This window comes from Myripristis murdjan, chromosome 24 (genome assembly GCF_902150065.1).
Source record: "Myripristis murdjan chromosome 24, fMyrMur1.1, whole genome shotgun sequence".
NCBI lineage: Eukaryota > Metazoa > Chordata > Actinopteri > Holocentriformes > Holocentridae > Myripristis > Myripristis murdjan.
Window position 1 is genome coordinate 13,166,645 of NC_044003.1, and position 25,010 is coordinate 13,191,654.

At 42.6% G+C, this 25,010-nt stretch overlaps 1 protein-coding gene across 1 annotated transcript in view; it reads left to right on the forward strand.

Annotated features, from left to right (window-relative positions):
• The window catches only part of usta (uronyl 2-sulfotransferase a), a 66,244-nt gene that overhangs the window by 17,241 nt on the left and 23,993 nt on the right, over positions 1-25,010 (forward strand). Inside the window, exon 2 of the mRNA XM_030047948.1 lies at positions 23,202-23,245. Coding sequence (XP_029903808.1) covers positions 23,202-23,245 — 44 coding nt within the window. The remainder of the gene's footprint in view (positions 1-23,201; positions 23,246-25,010) is intronic.

Genomic DNA, 25,010 nt, shown 5'->3' on the forward strand with positions numbered 1-25,010 from the left:
TCGGTGCATGCACATTCCTGTATTTATACCTAGGTGCTGGAACACTTGTACGAGGCCTTTTGGTATGAAAAGTATTTGTACTGATTAGCATCCATAAGAGCTCATCGTAATTTATGATGACAGTAAAGAGGTTCTTGGGAGATTTATATTGTCTGTTGGTTTAATTGGCTGCAGTTTCCCTGTCTGGAGGGAAAATAAAAATGTTGATTGTGTCTGTTGATGACACTTGTAAGGAATGCATAGCTGAACGCGAGTCAGTAGTAATATACACGCAGAAAATAAGATGATTATTGTCTCTGTGTAAGCTAAATATAAAAATATGAGCAGAGGACATCAAAGGACTCAGAAATACAGTTGAAGTGAGAGATGAAAGACTTAACCATGTTCTGAGATGCAGGGCTGGAGTCCAGAGACTAAACTGCTTGCTGATGTTTTTATAGTTGTAAAACAAGAGGCAGCCTTTGGGATTTATCAAAAAAAGCTTTACCTCTGGATTACAGACAATACCCACCAGCAACTGTTTATTTTTACTCTCCATTGTTTTTTTTCCAACTTTCTCCTCTTTGCAATGTCTCCAAAAAGAGATAGAAAGGTGTTAAAGAAAACCGAATTAGAAAAGCATATTTTTTTTATCCCTGTTGGTAGCCATCATCCACCCTTACCAAGTGCACTGACCTTCTCTTCTTCCCCCGTCTATGTCTTTTTTCTCTTGTCTGTATGTTTCATAACAGGTTGTTGTGTGTTGTGGCTCTACTGTGTAGCTCAGCTTCGGCCCGTCTATAATTAGCCACTCTGTTCTAATGAGGTGTTTCTGTAAGGCCGAAGCTAACCGCTCACCACTGGCTTGCCTAGCCGAGCCCACATCGCTAAATTAAAGGGAGGTTTGATGTTCAAGGTCACGCTGAACTGGATCCAGCACTCACAAATAGCAGCCCGGGCGCACCACGGTGTCAGCAAATGTACACACGTTAAGCAAAATTAAAGAAACAAGTCGATCTTATTTCTAGCTCTACAATGTAGTATGCTGGTGTTCATGCCTTCTGTTTTAGGTTGGTGTTATTTTTGGAAAAGTGAAGATTTCAGTGTCCGGCACTGAGAGCGTCTTAGCAGTAACCACATTTTATTGCAGTTATAATGCAGCACATGGCCTTGTGCATACTGAGCACTTGTGTTTACCAGATGAGGTTCGAAACATAGCCCTACATGACATTATGAGCAGGTAACCCATTTGTTATTAAATGTATGTATATTTTCTTCAGAAAACTAGTGAGTCTTATTATTATCAGCTAATGTTACATCAACATTAGTAACATTAGTAACTGCTTGGTTATCATAGACTGCAAAACATCAGCTTCAGTTATGACAAGAGCCTGAGCAAAAATGAGATGCTGCATTTGTGTTGTTGTTTGAAATGTCAGCAAAAATGCAGATTAAAAATATCCTACATACATATACACACACACACAGCTAACAACTGATAAAACTTGCAAGTGAACCGTACACATGTCCCCCATAAATGAGCTATAGTGGTGCAATGAGTAGGAAATAGGTTACCTCATGATTAGGAATGGAGCTTTCAGGCAATAGCCCACCTGGCTAGTGCAATGGAATGTGTCCTAACCCAGACAAATTATTACCAGCCCAGTATAGATAATGCAATACTTGGATTACTCAAAGTAAAGCTGTATACTTGCATTAAAGACACAAGTTTGTGTTCTTTTGAATATTTCATATTTTTGATTACGAGATCAGTATAAGTAATTCAATGTTCAAGTGTAAAAAGAGAGGTCCTCTCGTGCCAAAGAATTCTTCAGCTCGCAGATTTGCAGCCTGAACTTGCAAATCTGCTACTGTAATTACTCATTTGTTTATCATTTCTCCTCTGGGTTTGAGCACATGCAAATTGCACTTGACTGCAGTGCTGTTTAGCAGCTGACTCCCAGGTCTCAGATCTTCTACGTTCCCGCAAGCCATGGAACATAACATAATTGTACAAAGAATGATAACACTCCCCCTACAACTTCAAAATTATACACAGCCCCTCTTTTTGGATCAGGATGGTTCACAGTGCTGTGCCATTCACTTCTGTTCATATGGGCAGGGTGGCAGTGGCGAGCTCTTGTTTGTGTTTATCACAAGCCTGAAAGAGACACATGACCAGAGACGAGCACAAGCAATTCACTGATATGCAGTCACGTCGATGCTGAGCAGAATTCCCTGCCCTGCTCATGATTGCATGCAGCAATACCAAGGGAAAAGGGAAAGGAGAGGTAGACACCATTCACTGGCATCCAAGATACTGTGCAGGACACACAGACAATAAAATGCTGTTGTGCCCAGCTTAGGCAGTCCGTGCCATTTTTGAAAATGGCAAGACACAGAAATGAGACACATCATTGAAGTGTTGTGAAGAAAAATCCAACTGGTAGTGTCCAAGATATTGTGCTTGGCAGGTGGACATTTGGACAGGGCTGATCCATATATTCCATCCCTAATTTTACAGTGGAGGACAGCATATGATGAACAGTCAAGTCCATTTAATATTTCAACAAAGGAATAAATAGACATTACACAAGTTAATAGTAAAGCCCATGTGTTAGATGGACACCTCCTACTCGACCCGTGCCAAAATAAACTGCCAACCTGCAGGAACCACTGCCATCATGGCCCTCATTCACTACTGTAGCAACACACTCCGCTCAGTCACACATGTATGGAAAGATAGACTGGGGCGTATAAAATGCCGCCTGTCTATTTATAAGTGTAAAATATCCCAGTGGGTCGCTCTAAATGAGGGGGCTGAAAGAGCAGGAGAAACTGGGCTTGTGTGGGTAATTCTTCCCACAAAACAATTCCTGGCTTTCGAGGCTCCGTTGCTGCACACACATGGAAAGCCACACCAGTCTGAGGGTTTAGATGAGGACATGTTCTTCGGTTGTGCCTATGTTTTTGGGATATTCAACGTGTGCGCTTTTTAGGAAAACAGGTACATTCTGTTCCCTAGTTTGTCCTCAACAGCTGCAGTGTTAATGTGCTACCAACAGTATCTCCCATTATATCTCTCAATCTCTTTCTATCTCCTACTATGACAAAGTAATTTCCCAGATTACAGTCTTAAGAGTGGGCCAGATTCCTGGTTGTGTATTTATAGGCAGAGTTAAAAGCACTTGCCCACACATTCTCTCTGTGATGGACGTTATGCTCAAATATGTGGCCCAGTGATTACAGGCCAGTGCAGACTGTCTGTGTCTGTGAACTGTGACCGGCAGAATATGGCCAAAAATGACCATGAGTGGCCATGAGTGACCACAAATACAGTTGGACAAGCGCTGGCACACTTAATGACTCTGAGTAGTCCTGTTGTGTGGTTTGGCACCGATGTCTTCAGTAGGCAAGTAAGGTTCCACTTCAGCCTGGATTCACCCCACCATGCCCATAAATGTCAAAAATGGGTCCGAATGCAACACAGTTTTGAAACTGACTCCAAACTCCGATTGTTTTTTTCTCACCCATCAGCTGTGTTTTTCTTTCACTGTTGTGATTTAGATAGTGAAAAATCTGAAAAGAGTTGGCCCTGTTTTGACAGGGATCAGCTGGATTTGAACCCAGGCTGTTGGTGGAAGAGCTTAGCCTTTATTCACGATACTCACTCTACCAGATGAGCTACTGGTTGTGCAATTTTTAATGCATGTACAGTTATTTCAGTAAATATCAGGTGCAGCCAGTTACTCACAAAACGGCATGACCTATGCAAAGCAACTTTCAAGTTTCATGGAGGAGTTTTTCCACCTTTGTTAAATATGGGTTACATGTTACATATTCTGTGAACTCAAAATTGCAGTTTCTTAATTCATGTCATGTCAATATTCAGTGAATATGGACATGTCCTAACATGGCATACAATGTATTTGACACAAAGGTGTGACAACATGAATGACACATGCCTGTAGCTGGCCATCAATGGCCCCTTGCCATCCAAGCCCAAATTTCCTGACCACTGTTCATGGTTAAACGCCAAACTACCCTCACAGGACAATTAGCTGACCTTCAGATGCCATTTATGAATGGAAACTGGTTATTTCTGACCACTGCTCATTCTGTGAGCTAGTGTTTGTCCCAGAGTTGAAGCCGTGCCCGTGTTTCCAGAGGCCAGTCGAGGGTGAGAGAGTTCCCCTCACCCCAACAACACCCCCTTATTAGCATGAATCAACAGTGCTGGCGCGTGGATGCCATGTTTGTTTGTGCCTGCATTGCGTGCACTTGTACAGTACGTGTGTGTGTTTGAGGGTGTATGCCAGGCTCAGCAGGGTGCCTGCATAGAAGGCAGGGGGGCGAATGGAGGCAGGTAGTAAAGAGCTCCAGTGTACTGCCCTATAACCAATGCCTTTTGCTGTAAAACCCTTTCCCAACACAGCTCAGGAGACAGATTTAGCACTCCCCCCAAATGCATTCCCTCCTGCCCAGATGACAGGAACGGAGAAGAAATACACTTGGCACTCCACTGGTACTGTAAGGAAACCCACTTTATGGAGAAAGTTAGGTCTCTAATGACCCATAATCGACGGGTATTCCTTCTTTGCCTCTCTTTTAGACCTTGTGGTTTGTGTGTCACTGTAAGAGCATGAGAAAAAAGAGCAAAGAGCATGTGAGCGACGAAGGGCGAAAAAGAAAAATATAAGTAGCACTCATATGCGCAAAGTTGAGAAATGTAAAAAACACAGTCCAACCAATGGTCAGATTGCTTTGTGTCATCTCATCTTGCCTCTTGTCATCTGCTAAAAGGTGTCCACGAACACACAGCTCCCAGACTACAGCTACCAGCCGACAGGCAGGTTCTGCATCTGCATGAGAAGAAATAACTCTCCACTCCAGGAGGAGGCAGGAGTCTCAAAAAAGTTTACCAGAGTCCTTGGGATCACGGGAAGAAAGAAATGAGCGTTAGCCCATAATTTTCACATCTCTCTTAATCTGTTCAGATTGTTTCAATGCACAAATTGGGAATATGTCAGTTGAGAGAAAATGGCGCTTGCATTGTCAGTCAGAGTCTTTTGCTTGTGGAAGAGGGCTTGTGAAACACACAAAAAGCAGGATGCACGCTTTCCAGTGTTTTGAAAGTGGATGCCCAGCCTAAAGCGTAAAGGAGTCTTCAGAGACAAGGAAAGGTGGCAGAAAATGAGTAATACCTCATGTCTCTTTTCTTCAGGTCTTAGCTAAGTCCAACATATTTAATGTACGCATCCATACACATGCTGACGGGTTCTGGCTATCAGCTGAAAGCCTTCATCAGAGCATGTGCTGAAGCTGAAAAACGTCAGCATGTGTCTGACAAAGAGCATATTTTTCAATATGTCATACTAAAAAAGACCGGAAGGATGGAGACCTGAGGTATTACTCATTTTTGGAGTGCAGCCTTTCTTTGTCTCTTAAAGCTTGTTTACCACAACTCGCTCCCTCTGGTTAGCTGGCATGCTGACTTAGCACAATAACAAAACAACACACAGCCTTTTTCTCTTCTCGTGACCTGATAACACTGCTTTACAGAACAACCAGTGAGAAAGCTCTCTCTCACCCGTAACTGCCCTCTGCCGCCAATTCATCAGGCTCAATTAGCCGGTAGGCCGCTGATGAGTGCCAGTGGTTCAGGACTCACCACATAATCTGTGGGCAATCTTCAGCAACAGTGAGGCCTGACAGCCACCTGTCAGCTTGGTGTGCCGGGGGCTTCAGGTGTGTGTCCTGGATTGTGTGAATGTGTGTTTGCGGGTGCATTATTCCATTTCCCTTCCTACTTCAGATTAAATTATACTTATACATTTAGGCTGAAGTGTTGCCAAAGCTGCATCGTAATGGCCTATTCCAGTGTTTGCATTTATAGTTCTGCGTAGGAGTGTCTGTGCACACACTGAGCTGATCGCTGAAACACTGGACAGCCGTGTCAAGATTTTAATAATTCTGCGCTGAAGAACCACAGATAAAAACGAAACTTGTTTTGTTTACATCATCTGAAAGACAGAATTCACTCAGTGGCACATGGGTGGTGTCAAAAGTGATGCTTTGAGATGAATTTAGTGACATTGTACGGTGTGAATAATTTGAGGATGAGTTGGCAGCTTTGCAAACCTTCTCAGTTCCAGCCGGTTGAAGGGAGATGACAAACAGCATGCTGTCGACACTCTCAGTGGAAATCAACCTGCAAAACACAGATGTACAAAGCAGTCTAGCGGTCCTATCGCAGATCTTGTGGTCTTGCATCATCCTTTGCACATTTATATTTGTGGAGAGGTGCATGAATGCTATGGTGGCAGCCACTCTGGGTCACATGCACTGGTGGTGTAGCTTTGATAGAACTTTGATGTAGTATAAAGTATAAATTGACCTTTACACTGGTTAAGGTAGCAGACAGAAATATTTTTTGCTTTACTCACTTCTTCTCACCTCATTTCACCTCGACTCTCCTTCCATATACAGTAAAAAAAAAAAAAAAAAAAAGTCTAAACATAAAGTCTCTGATAAATGTCATTATCAGCACTTTTACCAGGGTAAGCCTTTACAGACAGCTATAACCCTCAATCAACTGGTTTATCCCCTAAAGTGCCTCCAGTGGTTGTGATTCTCATTTCTTTTGTGGGGTTTTCTAAAGATTGTGCTGGAGCAAGATACACAAGGCATCTCGGTCTCAAGGAAAAAAGAATGTATCTCTCCCTCTCTGAATCTTGCTTATTGTTGCCTTTATTCTAGGTCTGGGTATTGCCAAGGACTTAACAACACAGTGTGTATCACTGCACATGGTTCACAGTGCAACTTGTATCTTCATGAACTGCAATACTCCGTACAAAACCGACTGAAAATGTATGAATAAAGCTTAAAATACAACCTCCTGTATAACACCTGTGTAGACTACACAACATATACAACATGACATGATAAATCAGGTGACAAACTGGCTCAAATTAATTCAAAATTCCCATTCTAATTTATTAAAAGAGATTTAGCACAATGCACAGTGCATTTAATGTGATGCCATATGAATATGAATTGCATTAACGGTACATATCAATACAACAGGCGAGTAAATCAATACGTAAGGTGCATACCAACTAGTTTGCATCAGTCCCTTTGTTTTTGAATGAGCTGTGACTTTAGCCCCATTCTTTTTAAATGAGCTATGACTTTCCACACCAGTTGTAGAGTAGTTATTGGTAAAAGGCAGTGGAATGATGGCCTCTTCCTTTTTCTTGGCAGCTGAAAGTGTGGAGGTTTCTTGGTAGAGATAAGAGAGGATGATAGGAAATGAAGCCTTGACATATCTTTGTGGCTTTGTTCCTTCTTTCTCTTTTCTCTGTTCCTCATAGACGTGCACCCAGCCTCACAGAGAGCAGTTTCCTAATGGATTGCAGTTTCTACGGTTTCTCCCTGATCATGTCTAGATGTATGCCGATGTGCATCATTAGCTTCATAATGTATGCATCCAAATGCACGGCGTTTTCCATTGTTTAACCTTTTTATTTAACCTGCTACATGCTGCATGGTGAATCGATCTAAAATGCTTTGACTGTTACCGCAGTATCATGCAGCCTTTTTTTTTTTTTTTTTTCAAGGGCTTCATCTGTTGCTGTTCTTGGCAGTTTTATGTCTTGTTTTCTGTCTCTTGCTGCTTGGTTGTTTCGCATTCTGGTAAACACCTGTTATCGCAATATCACCAAACTGTCTAAACATCATCAAAAAACAGATTAATCACTTCATTATATATATTTAGAGATTAGTCACTGCAGCTAAAAATCTTTCAGTGCAACGACTACATAGAGAAAAGTGCTGAAATAGTAGAAGTATTTTCATTGTGAGTAATGGTTTCTCTCATAGCGATAAGTTATTGATGCATGCATGAAGCCGCAAGTAATATTTTAATGGTGGAGCTCTAACTGTTCCTGATACTGTTGTTTATTTTCAACTCAAACACCGCATAATATTGTTATGTTTTGCATATAAAAGCTTACTCTACAAAATAACTAGTGACTAGAGCTGTCAGGTAAATGTAGTGCAGTTAAAATGTTTAATATTAACCAGTAAAAGTATAAAGTCTCACATCATGAAAATTAAATCAGGAACTCAGTGCTTCAGTAAATGTACTTACTTTCCGCTTCCATGAAAAGATGAAAAGGCAGTGTCCTTTGCAGCAGGGACAGTAGACATGTTTTTGTTTTTGTTTTTGTACTCGCACAGTACAAGATACCTCAACTGTTGTGCAAAGTTTGGTCAGGTTCTCTTTTTCACTGGGGCAGATCAGCATCACCAACATGTGCTCAACACATGGCCTCTGCACTTTATTTGGCACCTGATGAGGGGAGGGAAAAAATAACGTGTAGGGAAGTGTGTGAGTGCGAGTATGTGTGTATGTGTGTGTGTGAGAGAGAGAGTGATGTGTAGTCTCAGGAGGCACTACAGTGATGTCATGGGGTACAAGGTGGTCTGCTACAGACGCACATCCTGTGGCTTCTGGTACCGGGCACTGTCAAATGTCCTTGCACTTGCATGCGTACACATATTTCTCTGTCCTTGTGTCTCTTCCTCACACATGTGCATGCTATTGAGCGCGCACATGCACAAACACATGCACACACACTTGCGGTGCTCTCATGTACCATCAAACATGCACAAACACACATGCATGCCTTTTCTCTCCTTCTTCCCACACATATATGCAATTGCAATTGCAGACATACATACTCACAGTCATGCAGACACCTTTTTTTTTTTTTTTTTTTGCTTTAGTTCTATTTTTTGTTCTCCCACACAGATATGCCATCAAACACACACACACACACACACACACACATCCAGAAAGCATTGAGCACCAAACAAGGGAGTGGCAGTGTGCTGGCCCAGTTGTGGTTTAACCTGGCACTGACCAGCTCTGCAGACCAATATGGAGCCTGACAGCAGTTTCCGTCAAATGAGTATTTATGTAACAGATGATGCAGGCACGGAAGCCAGGGCTCTGCCTCCATCCACTGTGTAATTAGTGAGAGGTTTGGGGTTTCGGGGGCTCTGCTTATACATGTGCAAGTACATGCACACATACACATACACTTACAAGCACACACACACACACATATGAGACGGTACAGATGTGTGCACATTCTGTAAGCAGTCTGTATGCACACACATACACACAGAGAGAACTTTGAAATGCTTTTCTTTAATGCGCTAAATTAATCTTTAATTTATATTTTAGAGAATGAGCACACATTTGCACAAGCATAAGCAAGCACACTGGCACTGTGTCAACTAGGCTGCTATGGATGACCTGCTGTGCATGGAAAACAGTTGAAGGTGGAGAGCAAGAGTCATGGTTTGGAAGAGTTTAACTCCTCCGAAGTAGTAATTAAGTAAGAAAAATATTGCCCAAATATGATTATAATGATGATGTATTGGGTGAATTGGCAATTAAAGCAATTATCTCATTGGAATAAATCAGCTATACAAGATTTGTGGAAGGGTTGTTAGCATTATGGAGCATTGCAACTGCAGCGCACTTTAAACACAGTGAATCTAGCCGGTGTTGTTACTGGCCCCACTTCTTGCCTGATTTACTCTCAGCAATGGGTGGCAGCGTTTTGTTTCTGAATGCATCCCCTGATTGCATTAGTTGAATGTTTCCAGCGCTTAGTGTGAATTTACCTCACATGAAACAGAGCCGGCGTCTGTTTTGCAATTGATACAGTTAATGTAAGTTTGGAATTCAAAGTGGAGTTGTTTTTCACATCTTTGAAATGGTGTTTTACGCTTTTTTCCCCCCACTTTATACTCACTTGTGTATCTATTTTTGCTTTGATAGAGCCTGCATTATATTTATTTTGACCTAGTTGTATCTATTTCCTCAGTGATTAGGGCTTGGGTATTGTTTCCCTGTTGTTTGTGTTGCTGGTGCCGGCTCAGTTACTTCAAATTTGAGATTTGTTCTGCTGTAAAGGAATGGTGCTCAATATTGAATGAAAGCGCATTTCATTGCACTGATGATGGCCAGATGGTCTGAAACATCTGCTGTAATTATTCTTCATTACTTTGTAATGTTCGAGCACGTTTGCAGCATGTCTTATCAAAGAATTGCTTTTGTTTTCTCACCCCCCCTCATTCTTGGCTTAAACTAGCTAAAACTTTTTATGTCGTAAAAAAAAAAAAAAAAAAAAAAAAATCAATGTGCAGGTTCCTCTGCCTTCCAGTGATGGAGAAAACCTAGCTTTACTTGCACATACCATCAGCTTATGCACATAAATGAAGAATATAGTGAACTACTTTTTGCATAGAAAGTAGACATTAAAAAGCGCACTCAGTGTAAAAATATAACATTTTGAGGCTCTTTGATAGCCTTGGATCTGTTGTTGGATTAAAGGAATAATCCACCCATAATGCCATAAAAAAGCTTTCCTGCTCACCCCTAGTACATTTTATCCATCCACATAATTTTTTGTGTTATTTGGCGATCTATCCAGCCCCACTGTACTGGAGTGAAGGGAGACAGGGAATACCACGGCAGACTGGAAACTTCAATCAGTAACACAGAAACTACAGTATCTGTATGGATAGATTGTGCTACAGGCAAGTGAGGAAAATATATGTAGTCAGATAGATAAATAGATATTATTGTGATGAACTGACATTTTGGCGAACTGTTCCTTTACAGTTGATATTGATATTGCTATTCAAGGAATTATCAATTGACAGCCAGTGATTGTAGCTAACTTGTATGTGTGGCAGTATGTCTGGAATGGATCGTCTCTGTGCTGAAATCGCACCTCTCCATGTCAGTGGAACCGGGCCTACAAAGGCCTGCTGCATGGCTCCATGAGAAAACTAACATGCTTCAGCGGGCCACAGTCACATGTTGTGCGGAGCTCTCACTTTTCCCCCCCCCGTGGAAATATTTTATGACATGGTCTCAGTTTTGACAAGGCTGTCCAAAGAGCTATTAAAACCGCCCGACTTTTTTTTCCGTCCATACTGTAAGTCTCTCATTCCCTCACCATCATCCCACTGTGTGTATTACTTTTCTGTCTACCGCCCTCTTTCATCATCTCGCTTTCTTTACGGCTATCACGAATCCATATTTTTCTTTCTCCCCTTTCTCTTGCCATCCCTCTCTCTCTCTCTCTCTCTCTCTCTCTCTCTCTCTCTCTCTCTCTCTCTCCTCTGTCCCTCACTCCAGTGTGAGACTCGGCTCCACACAGACTCTCTTTATGTGGCGTGTTTGTTCTGCAGGGGCAGGCTGCAGCACTGACCCCGCTGTGCTCACTGGTGAGCAAAGTTTGATGAGGACTGCTGCTGCACACGGCTGTGGGAATGAGAAAGAGGGGTGTGTCGACATTAACGGCACAAGTGTGTATCAGTATTAGGGCTGGGATGATATGCATATCTCCTGATACTATCTCAGTACTTGGGCGCCAATTCAATATGTACTGCAATTCCTTAGTATTGCGATTCTACAAGTATTGCGATTCGATATTATGATTTATAGTGAGTTTTGTTTGCTTTTCTAACATTGAACCATGCAAAATCGTTGAATCACACACTTTTAAAGACTGCTTAACATGAGTCATATTTCAAAACAACAATGCACATCAAGTATTTAAGTATTTAAGCACTTAAATATTGTGATTCTACAAGTATTGTGATCCGATATTACAATCTATTGCGATACATGTCCTTGGAATTATATCGATTTGGGAAGCAAATTAAATCTGAGAACCGCGATACTTAAGTGAATCGATTTTTTTTGTCCCACCCCTATTCATATGCGCATGTAAACACACACGGTTCTCGTATTGTAATGACAGAATGTATGTATTTGTCCTGACATCGGCTGAAGGACAAGGAGTTTAGTCACAGCTTGTTGAGTCACTCTGAGCCAAAACTGCCTGTCAGGAAATGATAAAATCCCATCGAACCCCACAGCCCACGTGCTGCTGCATTACAGCACCCCTTAATCATAATTTTCTGTCATTTGTTGTTATAATTAACTCTTAATTTCTGCTGCTGCACATTAAATACCACTAGGAAATGATTCGACAAAATTTTTTTACAGCAATTTATTAAACAAGGGTTACTGATTTGAGTTGCCTTTTTTCTCTTTTCCTTCTCTTTTTGTATTATTTTATTATAACGTGTGTGTGTGTGTGTGTGTGTGTATGTATGTGCTTGCATGGTATAACCATTATGCATTTTCCTGTTGAAGGCATTTCAGGCCATTTAGGAAGCTCTAGCTGCCAGATATTGTAAGTCATTAGGTTCCGGTGACGTCCACAGAGGGTTCACAAACTGATTAGATAAAAATTTGTTCCCTCTTTACTGTCTCTTTCTCCCTCACTCTCGTCCCCTGTTTCCGGCCCTGACTTTCTTGCTTTTCGTTTCTTCGTTACTCTGTCGAGCAGCTGTTTTTCCCTAAATCTGTTTCTTGTGTCACATGACGAACCCGGAGGAATTCTGGGTCTCCGTTTTAATTTGTCCCTTCTGATCCCCCCACCCCAGCCCTTTATACGGTACTTTTTTCCCTCTCTCTCCCCCCATTCCGCTCCTTTCCTCTTTTCCGCCCAGGAGCTTATCCATGCTAGCTCCCACACCCCGGGGTCCCACAGGCCAACGGGACGGCAGGTGATTTAAATAGCACACCACAGGAGTGCTGTGTGTGTGTGTGCGTGTGTGTTTTTTTAATTTAGTCACGAGTCTAAGAAACCACATGGAGACAGTAGGTAGCATAGATTAAGCTCTGATTCATCTATCCATGGCCTCATTCAAGCTCCTTACAGATGCGATTGTGTTGGCGTCTGTAGGTGTGTGTGTGTGTGTGTTTATGAATATCTGATTTGCATGTGAGTTTTGGTCTGTGTCCATGTGCGCGTGGGGTTCGAGCTCTGTGCGACTGCGATACGGCACGGTGCACGTCGTCGAGATTTCAGGCCTCCTCGGTGGCTCCATGCACGTCCGAGCGTGAAACCTAAAGCAAGCAGATAGCTCTGTGAAGCCCCGTGTGAAATCACACACAGCGTCGGGAAGCATGCTGCTTTATGTCCCCGTTGTGCCTCAGAGGAGACACATGGGCCTTCTGGGCACTCGCGAAGAACGGCCAGACACACATTCGGTGCTACAGGTCTCTTTTCTTAGCTGTCGGGATTGCAAAATTGTTAAGAGATAAAGATGTGATTCTTTGTTGATTCCACAAAGGGCTTGAATACATCTCCACCTTACCCACTATCCTACCTTGCTGCCCCAAATTCTTGCTGCATGGTAGACCAGCAAAAGTACAAAATAGGTGTTAAAGGACAATTGTGGTGTTTTTGAAGTCGTCTGTCAGTGTATGCAACATTTTCACTGGTTATTGAGGACTGAGCTTCACTTGACGGCACAATCGAGCCACCAAGAAGGTAGCACAGAAAAAACAGACATAAATGTCTTTTTTTGGATTCAAAATCCAGTCCACTAACTTTGCTGCCTCAGGTTGTGTCTCCTCTCTGCTCCTCTGTCCATGTCCATTATTGCAGTTTCAGATCACTGTAGTCTGGTTCATGTTGCCTAAATAAGACTGACCAGCAAAATCAAGATGTTCCTTATTATTTATTTATTTATTTTTTTAAATCTGGAAGTCATTGTCAGTCATTTTACCAATATGAAACGGATGAAACTCGCACTTCTGACACTTCTGTGGCTGTTTGCAGGGATGCTTTCCCCCAGGAAACCCCCAGGGAACAGCAGTCAGTGCAGAGCCAATCTCTTGCTTATAGTAGGCTAGTTACAGTTTAGAAAAACCCTTTTAGTGCATTGATGAAATGGCTTTTGTAGACTAGAAGGAAACAGAACATTATTCCCGAGGGACTTGGTTTCAAAAGGATGCAAGAGCAACAAGCCAGAGGAGCTTTCAGGATTTATTTATTTGTTCTTAATCTATTTTGATCTTGAAACGGCATTAGATCAACAAATACAGAGCAAGGACTGAGAAGCAGAGGAGGCACAACCTGTAGGAACAAGGCTAATGAACTGAAGAGTGACTACTGTGAATCCGAAAGGACTTTTATGGTTGTTTCTCGGCACTGCTTCTCAGTTGTCCCATGAATTTCAACTGGAGCCTGTTTTTTAGTGATAAGTTTCTCAGTGTTGGTGCATCCTGGTGGCTCACTGTGTTGAGCGCTTACCAAGTAATACCAAGGCTAAGCCGCAGCAGCCTAGGTTTGAATCCTGTTCAGACCCTTTACTGCATTTCATCCCCTCACTCTGCCCTGTTTTCCTGTCTCTCTCCAATGTGGCTATCTAATGGAGAAAAAAAAGTTTCTCAGTATTAAAACAACCAGCAAACTTGTTGTATTTAAAGATACTATAATAGTAGAAGTAAGAAATACAGCCTAACTTCAGAGATACCAAAAATGTCCTTTAAGATTTGGTTCACCAGTGATCTAAGAATACACGTGTCGGATCTGACTCTACAAGGGAGGCATGACTGTGCACTCAGGGTCTCTATTGTGTTTTTCCCAGTGGTTTCAGTTCACCAGATGTATCTTTAGTGTGCCCCACTGTGACTCAGCAGCATCTCTAGTGCATCCTAAAACACGCGGGTGCAGGATGTTGAGAGAAACGGGTGGTTCCCACAGCCGGCCTCTATTTTCAGTCGGTGTTGTCATGATGAAAGGATCGGTAATAACAGGTTGGAATTCTTGTTCTTTTTTTATTCCTGCCTGCATATCTTGCCGTTTCCAGCTTCACGCAGGAAAAATGCAAGACATCGACATGGATGGGTTTTTTTTTGGGGGGGGGGGGGGACCTGCTGTATCAGCTGATGTTTACCAAGGTGAAAGTTCATAGCGGGCAGGTGTGACATTTCACAAGATAAACTCTTCCTGGTTAACCATAAGGGCTGCCTCGGCCATGAGGGAAACCAATATCAGTAAAGGCGAGACATGACGGGAAAAACACATGGCTGGGCTTCAGAGTCAAAAACCTGCCACAAATGCAGCTTGTGTTGCAAGAAAAGAGGGATGCTTTCAAAACTGATTTAGTGCGGACGAGGCTTAAGGCCAAGGAAGCTGTACAGTACACAAACAAGTGAAGCCAGCTTTTCATGTAGTTTTTATTACTCGCTGAGAGGCTTCTTCCAGAGATGTAGTGGTAATGTAAAAAGGAAAAACTAGTAAACCGTTCTCGATCACGATATCCTGAAAACAGTCAGTATGGACAAAATACACTTTTATATTGAGAATGGAATTAAGTTTTCCTTCAGTAGATTATTGTCTGATGCTAGTTGTACCATATCTGGCGACTAAGGATTAGTGTTTTGGATGTGTACGCATGATAATTAAAAACACATTGTGTGACTGTTTGTGTGTGTGTGTGTGTGTGTGTGTGTGTGTTTTTAGAGATGGCTATGGCACAGATGCCACCAGGACTGTTTTTGGCGCAACTTTGAGGCCCTGCCAGCCCTGCATGATGCATGTTAACATCTGGCATATGTTTTGTGAGTTTGGAACAACAGAGGCTGAGTTGTTGCCAGTGGAGCCCAGTTGTGGTTGTTTTTTAATGGCCTGGTTTGTTGGCTGCTGAGGTCTACAGTAAGTGTTGTTGTTGTTATTACTGGAACACAAGGGCCTTCCGTTATTTATATCGAAATTTTGGAGTTTCTCTTGTTCCTGGTGTTGAGGGCTTCGGTGCATCCCATGGCACAAAAAATACGTTTCACATAAAACTGAGGAAATTTTAAGAGGTATTTCTGGCTTATTTTTCTAGATATTTTAAGTATATCCGTAATATGGTTTGATCATATCTCTTTCTTTTTTTTAAATATCTCATAAAACATGTACATGTGAAATGCATTTGTCCCCATATTCATGTTATAGTACTAAATTATACAATTATTTGTCTTGCAAATGTACATTCATTCATTCATTCTTTCATTCATGTCTTCAGACCTTCTGAACATCTAAGATACATGTGGCAAAGTTCACATGAACAATAAATTCCTAAATATTGAGGTCCTGCTTTTGAGAGTGTCATGCAGTGCTGCAGGGACTGTACTAGTTATTTCAGTTTATAGCCTACATCCACAATAAATCACATTATATTATATTATTATATTAGTTAATTTTGGCTTACACACATGGGTTTGTTTTCTATCAACCTAAAAATAAGACTTAAAGGGTCCCCTCCATTTGGCTTCTTTTGTAGGGGTGTATGGGAAAAATCACTTGTCAGTCAAAAAGGCCACCGGCAGGCTCTTTATCCGTAAGGACATGCTAGCAAGACAACTGGTGTCGTGTCCACGTGTCCACAAGCCGAAACGAGGTACGTACCATTCTGCACGACCACTCTGCTGCTCTCCAACGGGAAATGATCCTCCCAAATTAGCTGACAGTGCATGCCGTTTATCAGAATTCCCTGGCAGCATCACATCCTGTGATTAACAATATTTTGCATTCCTGACCTGCGAGTGCCACTCATTACTGGGGAAAATGGGAGCAAGTTCACCCACAGGATATCATGTTGAGGAAGGCATTGTTCTGCCTATCATTTCCTCTTGTCCCGTTGACTACTTCTCTAGTGATTCCTACTTCGACTGCGCGGCGTCAGACATGCATTAGAATCTCAGCTGTTTACCCAATTTTCTACTTCATGGCTCATTTCTTCATTTCAAAGCTACCTGATTTCAAAGGGGCAGCCAGCGCTCACGGGCTCTGGGGTCAGTTCGCCGGACAGCGCGGATCTTATGAGGTCGAGATTTGTACCTGTTTCTGTGGAGAAGTCTGTGCACAAAACAAACAAAAGTAGGTGAAGATATGATGGCACTGCAAGCAGTACTCTATGTACTTTTCTTCCCTAAATGAAATGATTCACTGAAGTAAAACATCCCATAGCGCAGATCTTCTGCAGGTGCCTGTCAGCAGCACCTAGCAGGGACTAATGGGTGTTTAACACACTCTATCCTGAAGCTCTTCTTAAAAGTCACAGGAGTCTTCTTTTCCTTTGATTTTTTTGATTCCTACCGTGTCCTTGGGGTTTCCAGCAGGAGGTGGATTTCACTGAATCCCATGTGGTTGTAATATTTGCTTCAACTGACTCACATGATTTGATCCACTTGGCTTCATTCAATTTCATCGCTGCTTACTCTCCTGTCCTCTCTTCCCTCCTGTGTTTCGAAACATCGGATGACTCAGTCGGGCTCCTGTATATCGCTTTACTTTTTAAAGCATAAATTCGATTGATGTTTGAGTGAGAGGAGCGGTTCAAAGTGCTTCATTTTTAACACTTGGATTTTAAATGCACTGCTGAATACCAGATAGCAGATAGAGCGTTATCTAACACAACAAGCCAGATCTGAGTCACATTTGCTCATGCCTTTTCAAAAGGACCATCATCAGTTCAAAGCCTCATTCAGCCATGAACGTCATTGATGAATGCTACAGGTTGTCAAGTAGCATTATTGTAGCCGCTACCATCTGTCACACTTTCACTGGTTTTCAAAGCAAAGCAGTAGGGATTCAGGGATTATTTTTGTGCAAATTATGTGAATCACTCCTGTCTCCTCCGTTCTTCACATATGCATCAGAAATCTTCGGCATTTCTCTCCTGCCTGTTCTTCAAAGCATTTTTTTTTTTTTTTAATTTATGTTCCTGATGCATAGAATGGTGTTTGACTCCACGGGCTTGAGAGTCAACACCGCACTGCTGGGTCATCATCCCAGCTGCACAACACGCACATTGGCAACGGCTGATGTCCGCAAATGACATGCTGACAATCATCTCGAAGTCTCCCAACCTCTGTACGTCTGCGTGCATGTGTGGTGTTTTCCACTGTCCTGCTCCATTTCAGTCAACGTCAGACCCAAATTTTAGGGGAGCGCTGAATTCCACAAATTAGTCAGCGTACCAAGATCTGGACCGTGGGCACCTGCAATAACACAGCAGCACTAAAGCATTTCTATTTATGTTGCAAAGCTGGCTGACCATCTTTGCCACTCAACAGGAGTGACTGAGGGGAGATGCGGAGCTTAGTGGGTGGAGACCCTGACCCTTAGCCTAACTCCCCTCTGTAATTAGCGAGATGGGTTGAGCCACGGGTCTTAATGGAGGGCCACTCCCACGCTCCAAATCAAAGGGTTGGGTGACCACACACACACGCACACACACACACACACTTTTTCACGGACATACAGGAGCACAAACATCCATACACAGGCTTGTAACTGTGCACGCATACTCACAATCAGTGGACTTTGTTTGCATACGCTCACTATTTTGGACATTGTGTAGAACCCACCATGTAATATAGCGCAAATGTTTGTTAAGGACTGTAAGTACAGACATTTGCCTAAGTTGAACTGGGTGTGTTTTATACAGCTGGGTCTGCCTGATGTTATGTAATTTTCAGCTGCAGCGTAGACTGTCATAAGAAGAGAATATCTATCTATCTGTTTATTTATCTTTCTGTTCGGGCTGGGCCATATATCGATATTATATCAATATTATGACTACTGAGATTGGACATAATCTGGGATTTTGGATATTGTATTATCATGTAGTAGTATGTCTGGTATGGTAAACAAAAGATTCTTAAGTATGGTAAACTATGTACTGGTTTTAAAGGCTGCATTTCAGTGAAGGGATGGAATTTTCTCAGCATTATCAGACCGTTTCCAGCTGTTCTGTTATTTGCCTTTGACTGTTTATCAAAAAACTCGGTGCGTAAATATTTTGTGAGAGCGCCAACAGCCATTCCCACAATCTTGTCACAAAATCTATATCGAAGTATTCAGTCAAAAATAATGTGATATCACCCATCCCTGCTCTTATCGATTTCTCTCCTCTATCTATCTATCTCTATCTCCTCGTCTTTAAATCATGCTCATGATGAACCTGGATGTCACTAGAAACCGCGGCACGCACGTTGCATTCTCTCTATCTTAGTCTGGGGAAGATGTGCAGACATTACAGCAGGATGTGGTGAAGGATGAGAAAGTCTACTCTTTAGAGGACGTGGAACCTGTAATCTGGTCGTGCATACTTGTAGAGAATTCCAGTGCAGCAATTCCCCAGCCGTGCCTCCTTGTCGGTGTCGGGTCCCACAGCAAAGCGAAGGCCCCTTAGCTTCAGCACTGTGTCTTTCCCGCTTGGACCCGTGGACTCATTCACAGCAGCCATTCCTGTGTGGTTTTCCGCTCCCACCTCGGCCTATTCTGGGATATGTGTTCTTTCCTAAGCCCTACTTAGCTAAGTCACCAATTTCATATTGCAAATGAAATGGTCTATGCTCTAAATACATGTTTATGAAATTCCCTAACTTACTGTAACATTCCTAAAGCAGGCCAACACCAAAGGGAAAATTCCAGCGCCTGAAGAAATTGTCTTGGGCTGATTCTGTCGAAGCTTGATGGGTTATTTTCAGTAAAATGTAGAAAAGTTACAACTCTGCATGAAGAAGAAAGTGTAATGTAGTCTGTCAGGAAATGCCCCCCCACCCCTCCCCCGTGTCTTTGACTGATTGATGACCAATATTGTGTTTTCTCGCTGGCAAATGTATGCCTACCTTGAATTTTTTTTTCTGTTTCACATCCCATCACATTTGTACTATTATAGTACTCCTTGTCTCTCAAGCCAACCACCACATGAAAGGAAACTTTTTTTTCCACCATATCATGTTTCTCTCTCCGCTGTTATTATTATATATTTTTGTAACTCTGTGTAATCTTCATCATTTACTATGACCTCTCTCAGCAATCATTGTTATCCCAATTATCCTGCCACTCTATGACTCATTTTTCTCACTGCAGACTGAGACCCGCTCAGCTAATGGGGTGACTAATTGATGGAGGCGGTAATTTGCTTTAACAAGGCACTAAGCTCCTGGACAGGAGCAGCAGCTGGCCTCACACCCCTCGCACTGTGTCCTTTAGATAGATATACATTGCTTCCACGTGTACTTACAATGGTTACTACTCGGTCTGTGCATAGTCTGCTATTACTTTTTGAAAGAATGCTTGACTGCATCTTGTATTGGCATAGCAATCTTAAAATGACCCAAAGTTGAGTTCCATACATTTTTTTGCCGCTTTTATTTCTGAAATGAAGACAGTTTGAGATAAGATACCAACTATAGAAGAACTTGTTGATTCAAGATTTGTAGCCGTAGTGATTCATGTTGTCTATATTGTAGTATTGATTAGGTAAATGCAACTACGAATGGGAATGTGGCCAGATTTAGGTCCGTGGATCATGTGACCACAGTAATCCAATTAACCATTTAGCTACATGCCTATGCATACCCTAGCTCCAATTACTTTCTCCCTCAAACACTCAGCAAAGTAGAGGATGTGTTCAAAGGTGATTTTGACCTTGACTCAAGCTGCGAGATCTCCCCACATCTCCTTCAGCTTCACCCCCTGCCCTCTCCTCCCTAAAGCTTTCTGCGTCACCCGCTCATGACCTCCGTGTTACTGGAAACTGCCTATATGGTTCAGCACAAGGAAACGGTCAAAGGGTTAAATGTAGTGGCGGTTTTAAATGTTTCTGTGGATTTGTGTGGACAAATAGATCATTGAAGGGTGCACGGTGAAGTCAGAAGTGTACATATGAATCAAAACATAGTGTAACTAGAGGTCAGACGCAGAGTAGCATGGTAAACACCAAGAACAACAGAGAATGCAGCCACAAAGTACAGGCTGAACTGATGTGGGCTGGTGCCTATTCTGGTCAAACGTGGAATTCAGTCTCGAGTTGAGCCAAAGAGCCGTACAAAACACATGTACTCTGTCCCAACCCAGAACAGCTCAGAGGATCAGGGGAGATCTGAGGAGAACAGGTAGGATAACTGTTACGCTCCACAGTGGCACGTTTAAGTTCACTTTCCTTTCCTTGTGGGTGGTGGGGGTAAACGGCAGCTGTCAGCTTTTACAAGTCCTGTGCCCTGGAAAAAATTAGTTCCAATCCGCTATCCAAAACGCTAATGAGAAGCACACACAGGGGGGCTGTCCATGATGGATGACAGAGGAAGGAATGAAGTTGTCTGTGTCTGTGTCCTCGCCCTGCTGTGACCTCAAATGCCTCAGAACGGTCTATGAACCCAAGCCTCCCTCCGAATTCCTGAGACAGCCTCAGAATCATGAGAGAGAGAGTGTGTGTGTGTGTGTGTGTGTGTGTGTGTGTGTGCACGTGCATGAGTGTGTCTGAAAAGCCTGAGGATGTGTGTATGGCAGCTGTGTCTGTATTTATACATCCAGCGCATGATGAATTAATGAGCCACAGCTCTTTCACAGGATATGAAACGGCATCTATACAGTAACTTTTATGTGTGTTTGTGTTTGTGTGTGTGCCTGTGTGTGTGTGCGTGTGTGAGTGTGCATGCATTTTCATGTAGTATTGTAGCAAAGCCAAACCAAGGCAGATTGGATCTGAGTGTAAGACTAATTACTCAAAAGCCTACATGCCGCTATTTGAAGTATAAACAGTACTTACCAAGTCACACAATGCACTTCCAACATGAGCGTGTTATAACCCCCACCCCAAGCGTGTGCCAAGAGGGAAGGCTTTGCCAGGAGTGAACCAATATGTTGGGTCATGTGTGAGGTTTCATTTTGTACTAGTCCCATTGGCATGCACGACTTCGTTTTAGAGTCCAAAGGAAAGATTGTTCTCTTATGTAATATTTCCATCCTCTCTTTATAGCTTTTTTTCTCCCCACACGTTGCAAATTGTTTCCCTCCACCTCTCTCAGTGTTGAATGTGAATATTACACTGGCGATGATTGGAAGTGTATCGCCTCTGTGTCTCTGAACGGGACGGGTGTCGCGTGCAGGAGAAGAAAAGGCCGCTGTCTTAAGCCAGGGCCTGGATTTGGAGAGCGGACTGAAGGGAGTGCATAGACCCTCAGTGTGAAGCAGCCTTGAAAGGACCCCATTGTTCTCACATTAAAGGGCTCCACAGTGCTCAATATACTGTAGACATGGGTCGTAATGTAGAAGTGGACAGTTATTGTGTTGGGGCTTGGCTTTTGAATCCAAGTGCCACCTGTTGGTTTAGGTTGCTTTTTTTTTAACCCTTGTTTAACCAGGGAAATGGATTAGCTGATGGTGCTGTTTTAAGGAGCAAAAGGGTCAAATGCATTTATGCACTGACATGGGGGAGCGGCGCGGTCTTGAAGCCCTTCTTGACTTGAGTGAGGCGTGCTGTGCCTTGATGGGGTTTTTACACGAGGGACAAAAATCACCTGGCCTGACTTTATTTTCAGTGAAAGGGAGCTCAATTGGCAAGGCTTGTCCTTGTGAAAAAGTTGCATTCTTACATGTATCATGCACGTGCTGCCTACACGATTCGCCTGTCACTTCGATGAGAGTTGACTCTTTCTGAACTTTAGATGTTGTGACACAACTTGCTCACCCAGTTGGCCAATCAAAAGACACGATGCCTCTCGACCATTGAAATAAAACCTTGTTATTTGCAACCCGGCGTGCATAAACGGAGATGTTGATCGTAGCTCTCTGCTGCTATCCATGAACCCATAATTTGCCACGGTATTTACAAGTTGGCAAATTCGCCATATGCTGTTTGTGTTGCTGTTTTGTTAATACATTGCTGCAGTTTGTCCCTTCACATGCAGTGCGGCAAGTACAACAGAAAGGCAACATGGAGTCTCATATGATTTTTGACACCCGTCAAGCGGTGCTGCTGCTCTTAATTTGCCAAAAACTGATGAAAGAGCTGACACATGAGCATGCTTTATTATTAAGGGACTACAACACAACACAGCCTGTGCCAGATGAGAAACTGTGACAAAAAATCAGCAAAACAATGGAAACTGCAAACTGGCCAATTGAAGAGGGCCATCAGTATTAGGGGAGAATAAAGTATTAAGTGGGAGTTGGACTTGGCTGTTAGTAATGGAAAAGTGTATTTATAGAGTTTCGTATAGAGTTACTATAGGAATATTATTTGTATAATACTCCACACCAACCCAATGCACATTTTTTATGTCACTCACTGTCCTCTAGTGTGCAAATTCTGCAAATATTGTCTTTATATTTACCCTTCCGTATGAAGAGACCATGACATGGTATTTTCTATTGATTTAATCTTTTTACCAGTGATGAATTAATCTTCTAGTCATCATCAATTATCCTTTGTACTGGTTGCTATGTGAACATGACAAACCCTTAATACTTACTTGCTTATCTTGGCAGGTGAATCCACGTTTCTGGATGATCACGGACCCCCTGCTCCAAGAGTGAGTTTCCTTTCTCTCTTACTTATTAAAAATCTCCTCACCTCTGGCGCTATATCATTCTTTGTTTCTCTCCTTCCATTTTTTTTGTCTCCCCTCCTTTCTTTTCCTTGTTTCCCCCCCCCACCCTCCCTCTCTCTGATGTGCTGCCCCGCGTTTGCAGGCCAGGCCAGTCCAGTCTGGATAAGGGTTAGGTCTGTGCGAAAGAGCTGCGTGCAGACTCACTCTAAATACCAACTAGACCTGGCCTGAGTGCTACAGTAATGCTCTGAACAGACACACACACTCACACACACACACACACACACAGCACTGACACAGGGCCCTTGTATTCGTCCAGCTGCATGTCTGCATGACTATCTCTCTTCTGTGCCCTGTCTCTCTCCTTCTGCCAAGCTCTTTCTTCCTCAGTCTGTCTCTTCTTCATCCCTTGTCTACCTCCTCCTTTATTCACTCACCACATAATTCCTAACTGTTGTCTCACCTATTCCATTCGACGTTTTGCCCTTCCCACCTCCATTTTTCTCTTTTGACGATCAATAGTACACTATTTTTTTCTCGCATTTTTTCCTAAAGACGAAGGCAGTCTGTTACGTACGTCCCCTAAGACTCCATCTAGTTACAGATCTGTGTGTTGCTGATGTGAGCGGCTGTTCAGATTAGGCCGATCCACATCTGTGCTTTGGTTGTTTGTTGTGTGTTTACTGTTAGAGGCCTGATCTGTCCAGTAAACCAAGCTCAATCGGAGATGAAGTGTTATCAATTTGAAACACGGGCTGTGGTTGACGGGAACACAATAGAGAAGCGGTGAAACAGTCTGGATTTGCTTTGTACCAGTTAAATTATTTTTCTTTCAAGGGGGAAATGGCGGCTGATTTTCATAAATATCTGAAACAAGCTGATGTATTTCCACTTAGGGCAGCCTTGCTAAGCCAATTTGTTTTCTGTTAGTCATTTTCTAAACAGCACACTGCAGGTCAGATGCCTGGCTTTCAGTATTATAGGGATTGCTGAAATTTAATGGAACTTCAACCCAATAAACCACAGTTTCCATCATTTCCCACTGAAGATAATACCAGGAATGTAACGGCTTGCCTGTGTCGCGGGGAAATTGATGCCAATTCTGTGATACAAACACAGAAGACCTCATATTTATTTTGACCCTGCAAAGTGTGATTTTAATGGAGAGGATGGTCTCCAAGAGCTTGAGGAGAGTGAAAAATATGAATGCAATTCAAAACAGATTCTCAAATGTTTTTTTTTTTTTTTAAATGTAGCTTTCTCCATTTGTCTCTCAGTAATTTAAATATCTAAAAACAGTTTCCCAAAGCCTCAAGTAGTTATACCTTAGACCGCAGAGCTCATTTAAGATGAGTTTTGATGTCTGTCGTACAGTTTGTGAGGAGAAATCAGTGGGGAGCTTGAAGCCCATGATACCCTCCCTCCTCCAACACACACACACACACACACACACACACCCTCTCTATCTGGCTTCCTGATCAAAGTTTGGCTCCTGCCACCATTTGCAACCACATCAGAAATTTTACTAGATTTTCTGAACTCCTTTTCTGGTGCTCACAACATACAGTCTCACATAGACACAAAGTAGGCCAATGTTACATTAGCCGCTAACCTAAGATGACTCCGTGTCTGTCATTTTCTCATCCCGCAGTCAGACGATGTTAATACCATGTCAGCGGTAAGGACTAGATCAAGCACGTCTGTCATTATCTTTTCGTCCGATTTCCCACTGAGTTTGAGATTGATC